Source organism: Phycomyces blakesleeanus (genome assembly GCF_001638985.1).
Source record: "Phycomyces blakesleeanus NRRL 1555(-) unplaced genomic scaffold PHYBLscaffold_42, whole genome shotgun sequence".
Taxonomy (NCBI): domain Eukaryota; kingdom Fungi; phylum Mucoromycota; class Mucoromycetes; order Mucorales; family Phycomycetaceae; genus Phycomyces; species Phycomyces blakesleeanus.
The window spans coordinates 100,348-119,808 of NW_017265171.1; the positions used below are offsets into that span (position 1 = coordinate 100,348).

Sequence of the window (19,461 nt, forward strand, 5' to 3'; positions counted from 1 at the left end):
CTCATTTGGTTTCTTTCAATTCTAGGGCAAATTCTTGCTAACAAGGGGTGGGGGTTATGATCCTCAAATATCTTTACATGTATAGTTGCATTTATTCTACATTTAAACTCGAGTGATGTGCACCACGCATACACACCTTTATATACTTATATATTACAAATTCGAATAGTATCGTGTACTTCAAGCCCATGCATTGATTCTATGTACCTCCTAAAGAAATAAATAGCTGTACAGCTGTAGTGTACTGTAATAATAATAAAAAGGGGGGAAAGGGGTGCGTAGAAATAAATCTGCTTGGATCTATCAATATTCACCGCCCATACCCACTCACTCACTCACTCACTCACTCACTTACTCACTCACTCACATATGCATACATACATGTATATATATATTACTCAAATAGGACTCCTTGTACACTCTTTTTATTTATTTTTTGCTAGCTGCTTTCTTATTTCAACTTCTTTGTTTAATAAGCAGCAGGGTACAGTTGCTAATGTTACATCTAGGTTTAAACACGGTTTATTATTGTAGTTGGTACATAAATAAATAAAGATGTATTTGGCAAATTATAGCAAGGCATTTGACAAACACTTACAAAGACGAAGACAAAGACGAAGAAGAAGGTTATTAGGAAGGAATGGTATAGCTTACTAAATAAAAAGATCTCGAAAGTCTAATGAAGATAATGTATATATAAGGAGATAGAGAGATGAAGTCTACTACTACTACTACTACTACTACTACTACTACTACTACTACTACTAGTATTATTGTTATTAACTTTTTGTAGTTAACTTTCTCATTATCATTATCCATTATCCATTATCCATGATTCATTATCCATTATCCATTAAAATCATTATTATTATCAATAGTATTATCAGCATTATTATCAGTATTATTATCAGTATTATTATTATTATTGTTATTATTATTATTATTATTATTATTATTATTATTATTATTATTTTCCCTTTTCCCTTTTCCCTTTTCCCTTTTCCTTTTTTCTTTTTTGTAAATAAATGGGTAATTGATGATATGGCTATTATCGAGACTGTTGAGATCATACTATCTCTAATATTTTTTTGTTTTACAGAACAATAGCCATTGCAGACATAGTAACGGAAACGAGGAGAAGTACAGTTATCAATCCAGGATAGTTCATAGTAGAATCTGAGCTCTTGGTAAATATGCTGCCAGTTGATTGGGTCTGGCCGGGAATACTGGTTGCAGATGCTTTGGCAAGTGAGGATGTGGATACGGCAGGAGGACGGACCTCGATAGGGACAGGGAGCTGGGTGTTTGTAGACTTGTCAAGGAAGACAACCTTGTAGTTACCAGGCTTCACTGTAGAAGGGATGTTGAAGTTGATAGAATGCTCATAGTAAGTGAGATTTCCATCTCTTTTGATAAAAGCATCTGTCTTGGTCACATCAGCATTGGCAGAAATTAGAAGCGATCCATTAGATGGAAGTGCAGTAGGTTCCAATGTAACCTGCAAGTTTAGAGCTAATAGTAATAATAATAAAATCAACAAGCAACCAAGCAACCAAGCAACCAAGCAACCAAGCAACCAAGCAACCAAGCAACAAGTAACCAGGCAACCAATAATAAATAAATAAATAAAAATAAAAATAAAAAATAAATAATAAATAATATAAAAGAGAGAGAGAGAGAGAGTAAGTTAATTTGATCCAAGTGTCTTAAATTATTGTAATATATATATATATATATATTTATTACCTGAACTATCGACGTCTGAAAAGAGACGGTAAGTACAAGGCAAAATCTGGCCGATCACATATGGTCCATTGCTGACAGGGCTAGTGACATTATAGTTTCGAGTGGGTGCTGTCAACTGGCCAGAGACACTAGCGGCGCCAATGAGGATGGATAAGAGTGCGTAGAGCTTCATGAGATGAAAAGAGAGTAAAGAAGATGTTGAAGAAAGGGAGGCCAAAGGGGAGAGCCTTATTCTTTTATAAGAATTAAGGAGAATCAAGAACCCAAAAGTAAGGATCTGCACTGTCTTTCAAAACAAGTAGCCCCACATACACTAATATTTGTTGGCCCAAAAATATACTCTGCAATTCCCTTTCTGTGTCTGTATAATTTAACAGCATCTTATTCTCTATCAAAAATATATTATATTATAAAATATTATTAATGTCAAGAATAAGTACATGTATTCTAAAAGATGCATTTTATTTATTTATTTGTTTATGTATTTATTTATTTATTTATTTATTTAAGCAAAATAAGATGATATTTAAAAGACTGTAAAAAAATGTATGTATATATATATGGAGAGAGAAAATGTTAAAGATTATGGGTGTGTTATATATAAAGCGAGAGAGGGAAAGTGAACAAGAAATAGATAGATAGATAGATAGATAGATAGATAGAGAGAGAGAGAGAAAGACGAAAGCTTAAAATAAGAAGAAGAAGGAATTACAGGTAAAATTAGAAAAAAAAGAAAAAAAGAAAAATCTCGCATCGACAAACATCCATATTATTCTTACTCTTTACCTAACAATTCCCTCAGCTTTTCTGCTCTCCCTTGGGCTGCGCTGCATACTAAAAAGAAAAAAGAAAATAAAGGGGGCCATAGCCATCACGAGTCTTCAAGGCACTCACTGTACATTGAATGCGTGCAAAAATAAAATAAAATAAAATAAAGGTAAGGTAAAATACAGTCGATAATAAAGGTGAAAATAATAAGAAATGAAATATATATATGTGTGTGTGTGTATAAAAAAGAATGAAGAGAAATAGGTAGATAGGCTTCGAGAAGAGTCGAGACCAATAATTTTGAATACAATCAGACAAATTGTGTATATAGTTGCGTACATGCTTTGTATACATGCGTTTGTGTACATGTCTGGTGTAAAGAAGTATGTATTTTGTAGATCAGTATCTTTAAACAAACGAACAAACGAGTGGACAAACGGGCAAACAGACGGACTTGGAGAAAGGTTATTATTTTCATCAAAAAGGTATACTTGTCCTTCAGAAAGATCGCTCTTTATCCCGATATTTGTTCCCTGGAATGCTTGTTTAGAACCGCACCATCCATTTTACAAGTAAGGAGATTTATTGTTAGTAAAAAAGAAATAAATCAAAGAAAAAACCCCATTGTACATATTACACTGCAATTTCCAGTCAGTGCCAGTGCCAGTGCCAAGTGTCTTCGATCTGCATACACACATTTTCATATAATAATAATAATAATAATAATAATAATAAATACAAGTTATAATCTGTTGGATCCAATGTTATTTAACTTGGTTTTTTGTATTGTTTTGCTTGGATTTATTTTATTTACGAATTAGTCATGTCTACAAGGTACTTTTGTTATTTTATTAATGGCCTATGCTTTAAGTTCCTTTTTTTATGGGTATAGTATACTCGGTATAATACACAATAGACTATACTGTGAAATGAAACTAGTGCCATAAATCATATAAATATTAAATAAATAATGAAAAGGAGAGATACATTGTGGCGGGTAACTGTATTTAGATATCTTGATTTCTTATTTAAAGTACTTTCTCTCTCTCTCTTTCTCTCTTTCTCTCACGCATAATATTGATCTACCAATCCAATCTATTTGTATGTAATATCTTTAAGCATGCAAGAATATATATATATATATATGTTTGTGCTTGTATTTAGTTTACTTAATGGGCTTGATAGATTACTACAAAAAATACTATACCAAATCAATTTCTATGACTAGAATAACAATAATAGTGAGTTTTTGCTGGTATAAATGTACTTCTAAGAGTAACTCCAGCAGTCTCTAAATACAGACTCTATATACCCAGATTTGGAAGTAAATGTATAGATTTTCCAAAAAAAAAAAAAAAAATCGCCTCCAAAAATTTCTATACAAGACAAGATTCCACATACCCAAAAACGGACTTGAGATATAAAGTTTTTGAATCATATTCTACACATCTGTAGAATTTACCAGGATTTGTATAGAGTCTACTAGTTTTGTTATATTCCTTTTTTCTCTTTTAAAGAGAGACTTTGATGTTCGAGATGTTGTTGGTCATTGAATCTTATTTTACTTCTTTACAAAATAATTAACAATGACAACCAAGATGGGCAATTCTGATTGCATTAACGTCATTAGCTTTCTTGTAGCCAAAGCTGGTACCAATACAAAACTTTTATTAATATAACCTCGGTTAAAATAATAATAATAATAATAATAATAATAATACAAATATATGTAGAAAAAAAATTTTCTTCCAGAAAGAATTTCACTGTAGAGGAAGATGTACAGCTCTGCAACTCTTACATTTTTGTTTCTATGGATGCAATTCATGGCAGTGAACATAAGAGTGCCACCTTTTGGTCTGAAATCACTGACCATTACAGGAGTGTCCTCTCTGAACATATTGGAGACCACTACACTCGTGCCTTGACCAACCATTGGCACAATATCAACAAATCTGTTGCCGAATATGTTGAATTTTTGTTCCAACTCAAGCGGGTAAAGCCAAGTGGTGCCAATGATGAGAACCTCGTAAAGCATGCATTTTTTTTTTCATGCGTATTCCGTATTTCATGATAATTAAATGTCATCTTAGGAACTCAATTCCAAGGCTCTATACAAGACCAAAATGAAACTTGAATTTACTGTAGAGCATTGGTACAGTGTCCTGGATTGTTACCGCAAGTGGCAATAAGCGGCGGTAAAGTCTGCCGGTAGTCTATATGCAAACATACGGATTGCTTACAGAGACTTTCTACAAGGAGGATAAACCAGGTACACGGAAAGAATTGATGTTCTACTCAAAGTAATCGCCATACTCTTTCATACCCTCCAGAATGCGCATAGACAAGATTTTGTTCATTCTAAAGCGTCTACAGAAATGGTCCTCACGCAATGGGATATGGCTGCGCTGTCTTTTACGATTAATAGTGATGCGAGCTCTATTTAGGTATTCTTTTTTCTCGCAAGTCCAGGTCTGAGGGACAGTGTGTAAAACGTTGATCTTTGGTGGTCAGTGCTTATCTGACTAAAAATCAGACGAATATTTATGGAGATATCGATATTTTCCAACACCAAACCATGTTGCTTCAAATATCGGACATTACAAATATATAACCAAAAAAAAAATTAATCTCACTTGGTGTGGACAGACTAAAAGTTCAAAAAAAAAAGGACAAAAAAAAGGGTAAAATTAATTAAAACTCTTGCCCAATAATATGACTTGAATTTTTGTTCTTTTTTTTTGAACTTTTAGTCTGTCCACACCAAATGTAGAAGAGCACAAAAATGTGTGTGACACGATAGATTATGTTGATTGTGGTGTTAATGACGCTTGTATTTGATATGAATGTGATTGTCTCACATAAAGAAAGAAAATAATATGGTATATATATATATAAAAGCATTCGGTTATTGATAGGGAGTTACTAGCTTTTTTGATGATAAATGTGAATAGTGATATTATGTGGATAGATATGTAAAACATCATAGTAGTAAGGCTCATCTAACAGCAACAGTAACAACAACAAAACTGGTGTAATTTTGATTTGTATAGTATGATGTCATTGACAGAACATACACTATACATGTGTATATATAGATAGATATATACAAAACTAAGTAGTAATTGCTGTAATTGGTCAAACAATAGGCCAAGGTGCAATACACAAAGTTTGATACTAGCTCGAATATGAAAATGCACAAGAGAATGCTAGGATAGGAGATGATAGGCATTGTTGTTATAATTATTATTTTCAGCTTTACCAAACACAGCAGAGATAAGCTTGTCAATGATAGTAATGGTGTTGTTAAAACAATGCTCATAACAGCAATAAGCAACCGTATGTCGTGAGTTTGTTTTGTTCAATTTATTACCATTGGATTTTTTATTTTATTCTATTTTATTTTCATATATAATAGATATATTTGCTGGTGAGGAAAAGAGGTATTAAAATTAGGGACTAAAGGGACCTTTATTACGTAAAAATAATAATAAAATATAGTGGAAGTTGAAACTTATTTTTTGTTTGTTTTTGTCAAACAATAGCAGGTAAATCTGGTGAAATAAAGGAAAAAGAAACCTTAATTGGAATTTTCCTGAAATATTTGTACCCTCATTCCTTCATTCATTTAAAGATAAATACATTGTAATAGAAAGTACAAGAAGTGCTATTATGAGTAGAATGAAGGTTTTGAAACAAGATTAAAATAAAATAAAATAAAAGGGTAGTTGCAAACAAAGTCACATCGGTTTCGGATAATACTTTTCTTCAAGAGATGTGCTAGTCAATTATATACAATACAATCATCTTAACTATCTTTATGGCCGACTGACTGTGACCTGATTGGAAACACTGCATCTGAAACTATGAGGCGACTAAAATAATAATAGTATTATTACTACTGGTAGACAGTAATTGTAAATACTGGTAAATCCAATGGTCTAATAGTAGAATAAAATAGAATAAAATAGAAGAAGCAATTAAATAGTAAATATTAAAGTATTAAATTGAAGCCACCGTATAATACTTTACTATACTTTACTACATACATACAAAAGAAAGTAAGTAAAGAATACCAATGATGATGTATATGTTGATGATGTCAAGTCTTTTATATATATATATATGGTTGTTGTGCAAGATTGCATGTGTCCCACTTATTCCCGTATTTTTCTGATTTATTGACCACCCTCCTTTTTTTGGTGTTTTTGAATCCAGGGCCGGATTTATTACCGACTAATTCCAAATAAAACAAAAATGCTTGGTTACTACTTATTCACCTGTAAAGGCCTAAAAGTAATAGTGATATTGATAATGATACATGTACACAAAATTTTACCAATAGAAAAACAAGAACAGCAAATTATCATCATATTTCTTCAATGATACATATATATTTAAAGAGAGAAAGAGAAAAAGAGAAACCGACTCTAAAGAAGATGACAGCATCATTATCATTTTTCTCCACAAAAAATTTATCTCCACATTTTTATTTTTTATTTTTTATTATTATCATTATCATTATCATTATAAGCCCAATCTCCTTCTCCAGCTTTCCCTTTGTCTCCACAAATTACCCTACTCTAAATTCACTTGGTTTGTTTTTTTTTTTTAAAAAAAAAAATGAAAAGATCTTCTTTAACCGTAAAGACGAATGAATGAATATTGATAAAATACAAAATACAAGAAATTCCTATTTTATTCTAATTCAATTTTTACCCGCCCTTTAACACTCTTTTTATTCTCTTATTTATATATATATATAAATAATCGATCTGTACTCACATTATTATGTATCGGGTAACGGAATATTTATGTGTCCAAAACAAGCTTTTCTAATTCTTTTTTTTTTTTTATATTTTTTATAGTTCATTATAAATCTGCCTACCAAATATAAAATAATATATATATATGTTCAAGTCTCCGATAGTTATAATAGTATAAAAAAAATTTTTTTTAACATATTTTTAAATACAAAAATGACTTGTACACCTTTAGCTGTCGATCCAGTCCACAATAGGCCTAGCAACCATTTATATATATATATTATTGAAACCACATTCTTTATTTTATTTCATACTGAAAAAAAGCAGCAGCAGCAGAAATAACAACAAGTTGAAATACAATGTATTCGACTCTCTAAAATAATAAAAAGAATTACAAATAAATTTGTGGCTACAGAATTTACAGAATTTACAGAATTTAGAAATATACGAATTACACAAATTACAGGATAACTTTTAAAGCTGTGTATAAAATAAATAAATCCAAGTAACTGTTCATTTATATTTTAATATTTTTAAGTTTGGAGCTAATGAACTGGTTCTGGAAATCAATTGACAAGTGAGAAACCCAAATAGTTGTATTACAATATGCAATACAATAGGTGAAAATTTTTTTTCTTTGTCTTGAAAAATAAAATAAAAGGTACAAACTCACACACATACCAATAGCAGGATTTTATAGAATTGACTAGATGTGATATTAATGGTTTAGAATCATATTTTCTATATACACACACATCAATAGTCAAATAAAGACAGTCAAAATTATTCATTTATATATATATTTTTGAATTTTTTGTTTGAATTTATTGAATTTCGTTTTGTGGTTTATGTCAAGGGAAATATCACAAGTAATGTATAGGATTAATAAGAAATTAATTATGGAATCTAAATCTAAATATAAAAAAGAAATATTTATATATATATATGTGTGTGTGTGTGTATGTATGTACAATAAGGTAAAGAAAAAAATAATAATAGCAAAATATGTTATCCCACTATATATCTCCTTTTTTTTTTACTTGAAATTGGGACCCTTTACTTCATCATCGCCTTTGGTGTACTCCTGCTTGACCTGGCCGGCTGCTGAATTGGGATTAGGCTTTTCTGACTTTGGGTGAACAACAGAGAAAGAACTTGGCATGCGACGAGATCCAGGACGACTGCCAAAGCTGTACATGCGAGACGAATGGGGACGCTGTGCCAGAGACTCGGCATCACGCTTAGAGTCATATGCTGATACAGAGCCGATGTGCGACAGAGATCTGGAATCCTCCTGGACTTCTTCGGACGAGAAAAGGACTTCGATTTCCTCGAGAGACTTGCCCTTTGTTTCGGGGTACCAGAGATAGATAGGGATCAGGAACACGACGTTGAGGATACCAAACATCAAAAAGGTCCAGTATTTCGCATACTCGAACAGAACCGGGGCAATCATGGCCACAACAAAGTTACCAAGCCAGTTGGCTGCAGTCGACATCGAGTTACCCTTGGCACGCAGGCCGGTCGTAAAGATCTCCGAGGGATAGAGCCAGGCAAGACCCAGCCAGGCTGCACCAAACACAAAGTTGTAAATCATCACGAATGCGATCACACCAGGCGACGCATTGGTGTTTCCGTTCTCAACCAGGTACTGGCAGCCACCGACAATCAGCAGAGTTGCGGCCTGTCCGATCAATCCGAGGTACATCAGTTTGCGACGGCCCAGGCGATCGATGGTGTAGATTGGAGTGCAGGCACCGAGGAAGTAGACGATACCATCGATACCAGTCATCAGCATTGCCATTTCGGTAGTCATGCCGGCCTGGATAAACACATCTGTGAGGTAGTAACTGATGACATTGATACCACCGAATTGCTGGATTAGCTGACCACCCATGCCAAGCAAGACACGGTAGCGGTTGTTGAGTCTGCCTTTTTTGAAGAGTTCCTTGTAAGACGAGACACCCTCACGGCGTTCGAGTTCGATGCCGTCTCGGATTTCTTCCCATTCGGCGATGCAGCGAGGATGTGAGACGTCTTCGTCAGTCCAGAGACGGGCCAGGACAACTTTACATTCTTCTTCGTAGCCGTGGGACTGGAGCCAGCGTGGGGATTCAGGCAGGACAAAGGAGGCGACGCAAAGGATGATGGCAAAGAACATCTGGAAGGCTAGAGGAAAGCGCCAGGCTACCTCGCCGTCGACAAAGAAGAGACCGTATTCGATCCAGTAGGCAATCGCAACACCGACGGCCAACAGAGATGCCTCGAATGCAACGTGGGTTCCGCGAGACTTTGGGGGAGACAGTTCGGCCTGGTAGACAGGAATGGTTGCGGTGTTCATGCCGTTTCCGACACCTGTGACTATGCGAGCAACGATCATCATGGCAGAGTTTACTGCAGCAGTCTGCAAGACGGCACCGACGATCAGAATAACACATCCGAGACGAATTGTCTTGCGACGGCCAAGCCAGTCACCAATTCGACCTGTCGAAAGAGCGCCTGCCATACAACCGATTTCATAAAGAGCAACAATAGCACCCATCAGAGCTGAGTCCGGGTTACCCATGGTATCTTTAAACCGTTGATTTGACACCACACCAGACATTACACCCTAATAAAGAAAATTGACTGTCATTAGAAATCATGAATTTATTTATTTAAAAAATAAGACATACTTGATCGTAACCAAAGAGCAAAAATCCAATGGCAGCCAACAGGGTTGATGCTGCAAACAAGGCTTTTCCTTTAAGTTTTGCCATATTATCTATATATTATATTTTTTTGATTCTGTATTATGTCTGTTGTCTTGTTGGTCGGTTTGATTTGATTCTTCTTGTTTTGTTAAGGTAAGGTAGATGTAGTATATAAATTAAAGATATGGAGAATATGATAAATAAAAAGAAGAAGAAGAAGTCTATTTTGTGGGGAAATAAGGGGGAGGGTTTATATATTAAGCAAAAAAAAAATGTGTCTCAAATCCAAGACATTTATCTTTGATTTGATTTGCTTTGATTTGCTTTCATATGAATTAATTATTATTTATATGGAATATTTATTATAAAAAAATATGTATATATTTATGTGTCTATGTATGTGATGTCAGTAAAGTACATTTTGATGTTAGCCTGTCTTATATGTCTTTATCTATGTCTTATGTTTGAGTTTGAGTTTTCTTCCCCGACAGATTCCATGTTTTCCCGCTCAGGTTACTATAATAAAGACTTTTAGATCTATATATCCATTTTAGACTAACAAATAAAAAAAATTTTAAAGAGGGGGAGTGAAATAGAGTGTAATAGAAGTGGAGTCGAGTCGAGTGAAGTGAAGGGGGGGGGAAGGTCGGAGGGGAAAAAAAAGGGAGAAAAAGGGAAAAGGGGAATTGTTTTTTTTTTTGATCTGTTCATGTACGTCATGTCCCGCATCACCCAGTTTTTTTTTTCTTTATTTTTATTACGGAGTATTAAATATTTTATTCTAAATATTCTAAACCTGGTAAAATAAGATGGTTTAGATTTTATTTATTTATTTTATATAGTCAATTATTACGAGTTGGTTTGAGGTTAATAAAATGATAAGAGTAATTATATATATATATATATATACACACACACACATAGGCATTTGTATCCATAGATACATATTACACATACAAAAGTATATAGATTTATCTCTATGGATATGAATTAATGGATAGAGTATTGGTATATAATTAGCTAATAGAATAAGAATACCAAATCTAACAACAGATAACACACATTTGCACTTGCACTTGCACTTGCACTTGTACCTTTTCTATTTAGTATACCATGCTAATAAATAAAAACGACCTTCTTTACCTTCATACCTCCCCCCCTTTTTTTTCATCTTTCTTTCTCTATCTTTCAAAATCATAATACCATAACCTTATTTCTCTATTATATATAAATGTATATAAATAAAAGGTGCTCACAGACAAGTTTTTGTTTTTTTTGGCTGTTGTAAAAGTAAAATAAAATAAAATATATTATATTATATCGTGTAGTGTAGTGTAGCGTAGTGTTTTATTATATAATATAATATAAATAAATAAATAATCTCGATCTCCGTATTTTCAATTGCAGTATAATACTTAACTCTAGCTACCACTACCATTATCATTATCACTATAACCACAGCTAACAGATACAGGTGCAGATGTAGATACAGATACAGATACAGATACAGCAACTACAGTTAAGGTTACAAGAAAATTTGATATATAAATAAAATAACAATTTATATAATAGTGGTAATAAAATAATGTACTTTCCCGAGAATTCAATCAAGAACATAAATTAGAGAAAGAAAGAAAAAAAATAGGTCTTAAGGGTCTAAAGCTCACAAGAATAACAATATACATATACTTTTATGTAATGCACTACAGAATTATAAGTTTAATATTTTTCTATTTACTACACTTTCATTTTGTATCGGTTACTCAAAGTAGATACCCAAAAGCCAAACATTTAATAATCCAAGTTGTTCTCTGGATAGATTCTTCTAACTCGAGTCCTCTAATACTTACGACGACAATGAATGCACTTCGGTTAGTGACAAAGGGAATATTATTGAAGAAATAGCGGAAGTGAGCTTCCCAAATAGCACCTAGTGTGCATCCCAGAACAATATATGAGGACACTGTGGTGTCTTTGACTTTGACGGTCAACGGAGAAGATTGAAGGAGAAGGTATTAAAACGTAAGAGAGGTAGGATTGATAAGGAGCCGAGTTGCAACTTGTTGCCAAAACAGGTTGTTTATAAGCGCATGCCCAGAATAGATGTTCATCATCTTCGAGTTCGCCACGTAGAACACAGTAAGGGTCCTCTATATCCGTTACGTTATGACTAAATAGCCGCTGTCGACTACTGGGAATCTTTGTGTGCATCAATCTCCACCATATGGTATAAAGTCGAAGAGGAAGGCGCGACTCCCAAAACCGGCGCCAGTGTGCTGGTGAAACATTTGGGAAAGGAGGTGGGATTTGGGCAAGTGGCAGTCTTATGTGTGCGCGGATCACTTTTGCAGAAAGACTGCGAATCCGGAGGGCATCTGTTATCCCGGAGAAAAGGAATCCTCGGAAGTGGCAAAGTGGAGTCGGAAAGAAGGAGGCCATCACTGAGCCGGTTAGTGATAAAGGAAACCATCTTTTCTTTTTTTTTTTACTACGTTTTCATTTTGTGAAACACGTTTCAATTATTCAAGGTATTTTTGTTTCTGCGATATCTCACATATTATTTCGCAAATTATAACACATATTTGATATCCCAATAATCACTAATCACTCATCACTAAAAAAAAAACTATTATTATTATTAGAAATAAAAGATAAAGAATTGCACACCATACACACACCCATTAATCTTATACGTATATATATATATATATATAGAATGACACTGGTATATAGATATTTATGAGACGATTTATTAAAAAATGAAATGATGTTTGGAAATAAACATGCAATTATGAACACAAAAAACATCAGGTAAAAAAATAAAAGACATTTTGTGTATATTCTGTATTATAAATACCTATTAAAATTAAAAAAAAATTAAAATAAATGGTAATAAAACGTGCGTGTATTATTCTTAATTATCATTATTATTTTTATCTTAAAGTTGATATGTTGATTTTGACTGATTGGATAGATTGATTGATGTTTATTAATCTTTGCCCACGCTCATCTACCTGCCTGCCTGCCTGCCTGCCTCCTTATTTACTTTAATGTTATATTATAATATCAATCTATTTATATACACATTCATATAAGCACATAATCCAGACATAGTAAGGTGCTGATTGACATATACTGATATCATTGTAGAACATTTCCATCTCTGGAACTATCTGACATCACGATTTCCATTTTTTCTAAATAGCATATAAACGCACACACGTACAATCATGCGGTTTCGCGCTTTCACATACCCATCAAAAAGAAATAAATAAATAAAAAACCATCATTAATCTTTTACACTTCTTTCTCCTATCCACTCTGTCAATCTATTGCACTCCAAGCTATATTAAATTACACTCCTCCTCCCCTTTATTTTACAGCCCCCTCTCCTTCCTCCTTTTCCGTACCATTTCTCCTTATATTTTATTTATTTATTTTGTTAAAGAGATAAAAAAAAACCTTCTGTAATCTCTTTATCTTAAAACAACAACAACAACAACAACAACAACAACAGCAACAATTTTTTCCAAAATTTTTACCTACCAGTATATCAAAAACATGGTCGAGGAACGAAGACGCAAGACCTTGCCGTTCATCAAGACTGACCAAGAAATAGAGCAAGACGAACACCACAGGATTGAAGAACCTCCGTCAATCTCATACCACAATGACAGAGGGAATCAACATCAACAGAGAAATAGCCAGTCTCACTCAAAACATCATCACCATCATCGTCATCGCCAACACCATCGCCCCTCTCATCGACCGCTTGCCCTTCCCCACAGTCCAGAATCTCTCGAGCCTACCGGCGCCGCGGACTCAGTAGGAAGCCTTACGGCCGGTACAGACTCACCGCAGCAACTAAACTCGGACGAGAGTGACAGTAACCGGGCTACTGCCGAAGCCATGGCTGCCCGTTTCCACCCACCTAGTCACCTAAGAGATGAAGCCGAGACTCTAAAATCACATCGGCACTCTGTTGGATTTGATGTTCCTGGAGCTGTCCACACCATAATTACTCCAAGTAAAGTATTCTTTATAACAAACCAAACCAAACAAGAAAATCTATCAAGCTATCTATATATCAATCAATCAACAAACAAACAAACAAACAAACTAAAGGCTATTTTATGTTTGTTTTTATGTTTGCTTTGTATTGTTAAATATTGAATGTATCTATAGTGCTTTACTATAATCTCACATGCTGTCTATGCATGCATGTGTGTATTTGTGTAATTGTGTAATTGTGTAATTGTGTAATTGTGTAATTGTGTATCTAATATATATATATGTCTCGCTCTGTTTGTTTTTGTTTTTTGTTTTTGCGTGTGTTACTTTTGTAGACCGAATGGGTGTCAAGGCAGACCGACCGTTGGACAGCAAGTTGGCAGTAATTATGGGTACAGTAAAAAAAAAAAACTTATTTTAGCTTCACAGAAAATTTAGATAAAATTTAATCAATCAGTCAGTTGGCCAATCTACTCTACTTTACTCTCAGAGATAATCTACAATATCATACTATTATTATTATCACTACTATTCTTGAGAGAGATTATACTTGTGTGTGCGTGTGTTAATCTTTAGTGACATGATATATTTACATTTACTAACGATCATTTCTTATGAATTCATATGCATGCTCTAAACATAATAATAATAATAATAACAGTTGGATTGCCTGCACGTGGAAAAAGTTATATTGTAAAGAAGCTGAGGCGTTATTTGAATTGGTTACAATACGAAACGAGGGTAAGGATGCACAAAGAGATGAGTAGGAATGGGTGCACCAAAAATAAATAAATAAATAAATAAATAAGAATGATAATGATGGTAGCAATATAGCAACAAGCTTATAAGATGTCTGTTTATCTATATAGGTATTTAACGTTGGTAATTTGAGACGTGTCAATGAAGCCTCTCAACAACATGATCAATCAGCCAACTTTTTTGACCCTGATAATACTGATATGAAGCGTATCAGAGATGATCTGGCCATTCAAGTACTTGACCAAATGATCGACTGGCTTAAACAAGGTGGCCGTGTGGGTGTACACGACGCCACCAATTCTACTGTGGAAAGAAGGTAAATGATAATTAAGGAGTAAAGATATATATATAAATACTTATAACTCATCTTCTTTGAACTCTCTGTATTTTAGAAAATTATTGATTGATCGCCTACGAAAAGAGCCAGAAATTAAGGTATTAATCCTTGAGTCCGTCTGTACTGACAAGATGGTAAGTTGTACAAACGGAAAAAGACGAAGAATTACAATAATTATAAAATAAAACATATGCTTTATATTTCACACAAATTAATCTAATCTAATTATATATTATATTATATAATATAAAAAAGGTCTTGGAACGCAACTTTAGGTTAAAGTTGTTTGGTCCTGACTACAAAGACCGGGATCCAGCCGAAGCTCTGCTAGATTTCAAGTCACGAGTGGACAACTACGAACGTGCCTATGAATCAGTGGGAGATTGGGAGGAAGAGCAAGACATTCAATTTTGTAAGCTTATCAATGTGGGCAAGAAAGTAATTGCCCACAACATTTCGGGTTACCTTTCTGGACAGTGTATATTCTATCTCATGAATTTCAATCTTGCTGGTAAATGTAAAAATAATCATAAAAATTATTATCATAATTGTAATCATAATCATAATCATAATATATATATATATATATATCTTGTGCTAATCACCTTTATTTATTTACACTTTCTATATGTGTGTGTGTGTGTCTCTTATTGATTATTATTATTCCTTAAAACAACAATGTATTTGTTACAAACCATCTAGAGCGACAGATATTTATTACAAGACATGGAGAAAGTATGGATAATGTAACAGGTCGTATAGGTGGAGATGCACCAGTAAGTAAAGGAAATGAACTAATGGTTACTTAATTAAGGAATTAATTACTGAATTTATACACACACACACACATTCATAAAACTTACTCACATTTGTAAAATTCAAGTTGTCTGAAAAAGGTCGCAAGTATGCTCGCGCATTGGAACGGTTTGTAAGCCAACAGCGAGCTTCCTTCGCTTATGACCTGGCCAGTCGCAAGGTCAAGGAAGAAGACGACTGGCGTTCTTATGGTCTTGAGCCACTGGATGGAAAAAAGGAATCCGAGACAATTGACACAAGAACAACCCAAGAGAAAATTGACGCAAAGGCAAAGGAACTCTCAAGTGGGCAATTCACAGTCTGGACAAGTATGTTGAAGAGGTCAATGGCAACAGCAGCCAATTTTGATCCTGATGTATATGATATAAAGGTAAGTAAATAAATAAATATATATATATATATAAGAGTGTAGTATGTAGTGTGCAATTGTATGTAATATGGAGCATATTACTGATATAGCTTCTTTCTTTCTTTTTGTTTATAGCATATTCGTTTTCTTAATGAAATCAACTCTGGAGTAAGTGTAGATATATACTTTCAATGATGAGCAAATATATATATAAAAGAGTATATTTATTTATTTACTTTGAGGGTGTATGTGAAACAGAGAGAGAAAAAGAAAGTGTATCTAACCAAAAACATATTAGATGAGAGAAGGCATGTCTTATGAGGAAATTCAGCGATTCTATCCCGAGGAGTTTCATACTAGGCAAAGTAACAAACTCTATTACCGATACCCTGGCATGGGAGGAGAGTCATACATTGGTGAGCTCAACAATAATTAACTAAGCAACTATATATATACTTATAATGATTTCTAAACATATACATGTAGATGTAATTCATCGTCTCCAGTCAATGATCATTGAGCTCGAACGCATGACTCAATCCTGTCTAATTGTAACTCATCGAGTGGTAATGCGCATCATTCTTGGTTACATGTTGGATTGGTCTCAGAAAGAGATGCCACACATGCTGGTGCCAATTCACACGTAAGTTGTGTACTTTTTTTTTCTTTTTCTTTATATCTTCTTTCAAAAGAAGAAGAAAACATATTTACTTATTCATTTTGCTTGTCGTGATCATTATTGTTGTTATTACTATTATTGTATTTTTAATAGGGTTTATGAACTAAGACCAAAACCATACGGCACAGAGCTTAAGAAGTGGCAGTACATAGAGTCAGTGGACAGTTTTGTAGAATTCTAAAACAGAAGGAGAGAAAGAAAGAAAGAAAGAAGACAGTAAAAATAACAACAAATAGACGTGGTTGCCATGGAACTATATATATGTATATGTATGTAAGTGAAAAGTCCATGGCACGAAGAACAAAGAGATATTTAGGCAAGCTGGTTGGACGCTTATATATACACGCTTATACATACATATATACATACACATCCCCTACACTCACTCACTCAATCACTCAATTACTCACGCACTCACCCAATCCTCAACACCCACCCACCAATGCATATACATAAACTTTGATATTAAAATACAGAAAGCAAACTGACAAGAAACACATTGTTATTACGTACATTTTCTTGCTTTCTTTTTTTTTAAAAATAATAATAATCGTAATCATAATCACAGTAGTAATAGTAAGAACAATAATACAAGTCATCATGGTAAAAGGGACAATATTCTTAGTGTAGGAACATTTCATCTTCAAACTTGCATTATCTTATGCAATCTTTCCAATAGTAATACTGACAATCTTCAATACAAAATACTTTGTGCATAGACCAATATTTATATATATATCATCGAAACAAAATAAAATAAAAATACAATACTGTAAAGAAGTTTAATGTTTACCAAGATGTCTTTGCGTATATATATATATATATACATCGCCATAGTCATTTGAAGAAATTAGTAATGTGAATAGTAAAGAGCTCGTCAAACAAAATTAATAAAGTACTTTCTTGGGCCTTTTTTTTTACAAAGAGGAATTAAGCATAGCCACATAAACTAATTTAAGAGAGGGAAGCAAGGAGTAGAACTTTTTATTTCTATTTTTTTTATATTAGAAGTTGCCTTATATATTTTAATATGCAAAACTATAACTATAATAATAATAGATGGAATTCATTTTTCTTTACCTATCTCTCCTATGCGCTTGTACGTGTGCGTGTGCATAGTCAAGATGGCGTATCATAATAAATAATGTCATTAATTTACTTTCCATAAAAGAATTACACGATAATAAGATATAATAAAGCAGGTCTAGAATTTCGATATTCTGCCTTTTTTTTTTTTAAAGAAATTGTATGCAAGAAAATACCAAAATAAATGGCTGTAATCTTCTTAATTTAAGCACGCAATACCATCATTAAACCCAAAAAGACGGACAGACAAAACAAATAGAAGATTAACATATATGTATATATATATGCAGAATCTGCGTGCATTTTTCAATCTTGACAAAGCTGTAGGTGTACTTGAAATATATGTGAAGCTTATTGCATAACAAGATATTTATTAAATACATGCATGACACCCAATTAAATGCTATATTTACTCCAGTTAACAAATGCATACGCATACACATATGCATACACATATGCATACGAATGTACATATATACAAATTATCATCATATTTTATTGGCCACACCAAACCAAAGATGTAACTTGTTTTCTGTATAGTTCTACAGAAATATTTAAAAAGTAATGTGATTTAAACTTCCAAGCATATATCTTTACGTAGCAATTTTACAGGAACGACATTTTCAGGATAGGAAACTACCTAATTTATTGTGGCTACTTGTCCAGATCCAATGTCTTTTCTCCAATCTTTCAAGGTAAAACGATGTGCTCTGGAATTCTACGCTCAATATTTAAATATGAGACCTTCTTCTCTATTGTATACTTATCTCATAAAAACTATTAGTCAATTGTATTAAAAAAAATTACTTTTCTTGAAGACAGCAAAAAGACTACTCTGCTCATTGTAGATTAGCAATTAAAAATTATGACGGTATTAGGTACTTTCTAGGAATCAATTTAAAATGAATCTTATCAATAAAAATATCATTTTTATTTATTTAAAAGAAGTATTTCTGTTTGGGAATCTCTTCCTGTCTCACCAGTAAAAGGTTACAGTGGCATCACAATAGTAATTGCAGATATTCAAAAGCTTGCACTTGTAACTAGAGAGAGTAAACCAACTCAAGTGTACTTGAAATGTGCCATAAGGGAGGGACACGACGTTTCTAGAGTGCCTTATATTCAAGTATTTTTATTATGATAAATATGATTTTTTAGGGACCAGATATAATTATTTGATACCAAATAGCAAATCACAATTTGTGATCCAATAAAATCAAAACATTCTCTGTGGGAAATAACACAAATTGGAATTTCGCAGTACACGTTTTCGATGGCCCAATAAAAATCAAGTATTGCTCTGTTAGTGCTATATCCCTTAGCAAATCTGATCCATGGAATACCAGGACTTTAAACTTTATTTAGTGGTGTATAACTCTTTTCAGTCAGTAAAATACGTATATCAAGATGAGTTAGACCTTGTTTGAGTAAATTTACCTATTCACTCTTGGTCA

The 19,461-nt window shown here is 33.3% G+C and overlaps 7 protein-coding genes across 7 annotated transcripts; 3 read left to right on the top strand and 4 right to left on the bottom strand.

Moving 5' to 3' along the window:
- Window positions 1–1,093: 1,093 nt before the first annotated feature.
- On the bottom strand, window positions 1,094–1,918 carry PHYBLDRAFT_153170 (hypothetical protein; the record flags this gene model as incomplete). Its single annotated transcript, XM_018433084.1, has 2 exons — window positions 1,094–1,512; window positions 1,747–1,918. The coding sequence occupies 2 exons, from the start codon at window positions 1,916–1,918 to the stop codon at window positions 1,094–1,096; spliced, it is 591 nt and encodes a 196-aa protein (XP_018283733.1).
- Window positions 1,919–1,991: 73 nt separating this feature from the next.
- PHYBLDRAFT_175870 (hypothetical protein) lies at window positions 1,992–4,141 on the bottom strand (the record flags this gene model as incomplete). Its single annotated transcript, XM_018437596.1, has 5 exons — window positions 1,992–2,134; window positions 2,533–2,580; window positions 3,152–3,198; window positions 3,916–3,963; window positions 4,080–4,141. The coding sequence occupies 5 exons, from the start codon at window positions 4,139–4,141 to the stop codon at window positions 1,992–1,994; spliced, it is 348 nt and encodes a 115-aa protein (XP_018283734.1).
- A 704-nt stretch (window positions 4,142–4,845) lies between these two features.
- On the top strand, window positions 4,846–5,961 carry PHYBLDRAFT_72390 (hypothetical protein; the record flags this gene model as incomplete). The annotated part of the gene is made up of 5 exons (XM_018442648.1): window positions 4,846–4,958; window positions 5,265–5,298; window positions 5,413–5,486; window positions 5,768–5,850; window positions 5,930–5,961. 5 exons carry the CDS (start codon window positions 4,846–4,848, stop codon window positions 5,959–5,961), a joined length of 336 nt encoding a protein of 111 aa, XP_018283735.1.
- A 2,352-nt stretch (window positions 5,962–8,313) lies between these two features.
- PHYBLDRAFT_119862 (hypothetical protein) lies at window positions 8,314–10,036 on the bottom strand (the record flags this gene model as incomplete). The annotated part of the gene is made up of 2 exons (XM_018428715.1): window positions 8,314–9,888; window positions 9,953–10,036. 2 exons carry the CDS (start codon window positions 10,034–10,036, stop codon window positions 8,314–8,316), a joined length of 1,659 nt encoding a protein of 552 aa, XP_018283736.1.
- A 1,355-nt stretch (window positions 10,037–11,391) lies between these two features.
- Window positions 11,392–12,409, bottom strand: PHYBLDRAFT_153173 (hypothetical protein; the record flags this gene model as incomplete). Its single annotated transcript, XM_018433085.1, has 3 exons — window positions 11,392–11,483; window positions 11,817–11,900; window positions 11,956–12,409. The coding sequence occupies 3 exons, from the start codon at window positions 12,407–12,409 to the stop codon at window positions 11,392–11,394; spliced, it is 630 nt and encodes a 209-aa protein (XP_018283737.1).
- Window positions 12,410–14,605: 2,196 nt separating this feature from the next.
- PHYBLDRAFT_26233 (hypothetical protein) lies at window positions 14,606–17,102 on the top strand (the record flags this gene model as incomplete). Its single annotated transcript, XM_018439886.1, has 10 exons — window positions 14,606–14,722; window positions 14,851–15,056; window positions 15,133–15,211; window positions 15,333–15,588; window positions 15,780–15,853; window positions 15,961–16,263; window positions 16,378–16,410; window positions 16,541–16,658; window positions 16,729–16,885; window positions 17,015–17,102. 10 exons carry the CDS (start codon window positions 14,606–14,608, stop codon window positions 17,100–17,102), a joined length of 1,431 nt encoding a protein of 476 aa, XP_018283738.1.
- A 1,189-nt stretch (window positions 17,103–18,291) lies between these two features.
- PHYBLDRAFT_72386 (hypothetical protein) lies at window positions 18,292–19,186 on the top strand (the record flags this gene model as incomplete). Its single annotated transcript, XM_018442647.1, has 5 exons — window positions 18,292–18,330; window positions 18,620–18,702; window positions 18,826–18,885; window positions 18,953–19,133; window positions 19,166–19,186. 5 exons carry the CDS (start codon window positions 18,292–18,294, stop codon window positions 19,184–19,186), a joined length of 384 nt encoding a protein of 127 aa, XP_018283739.1.
- Between the last annotated feature and the right edge of the window lie 275 nt (window positions 19,187–19,461).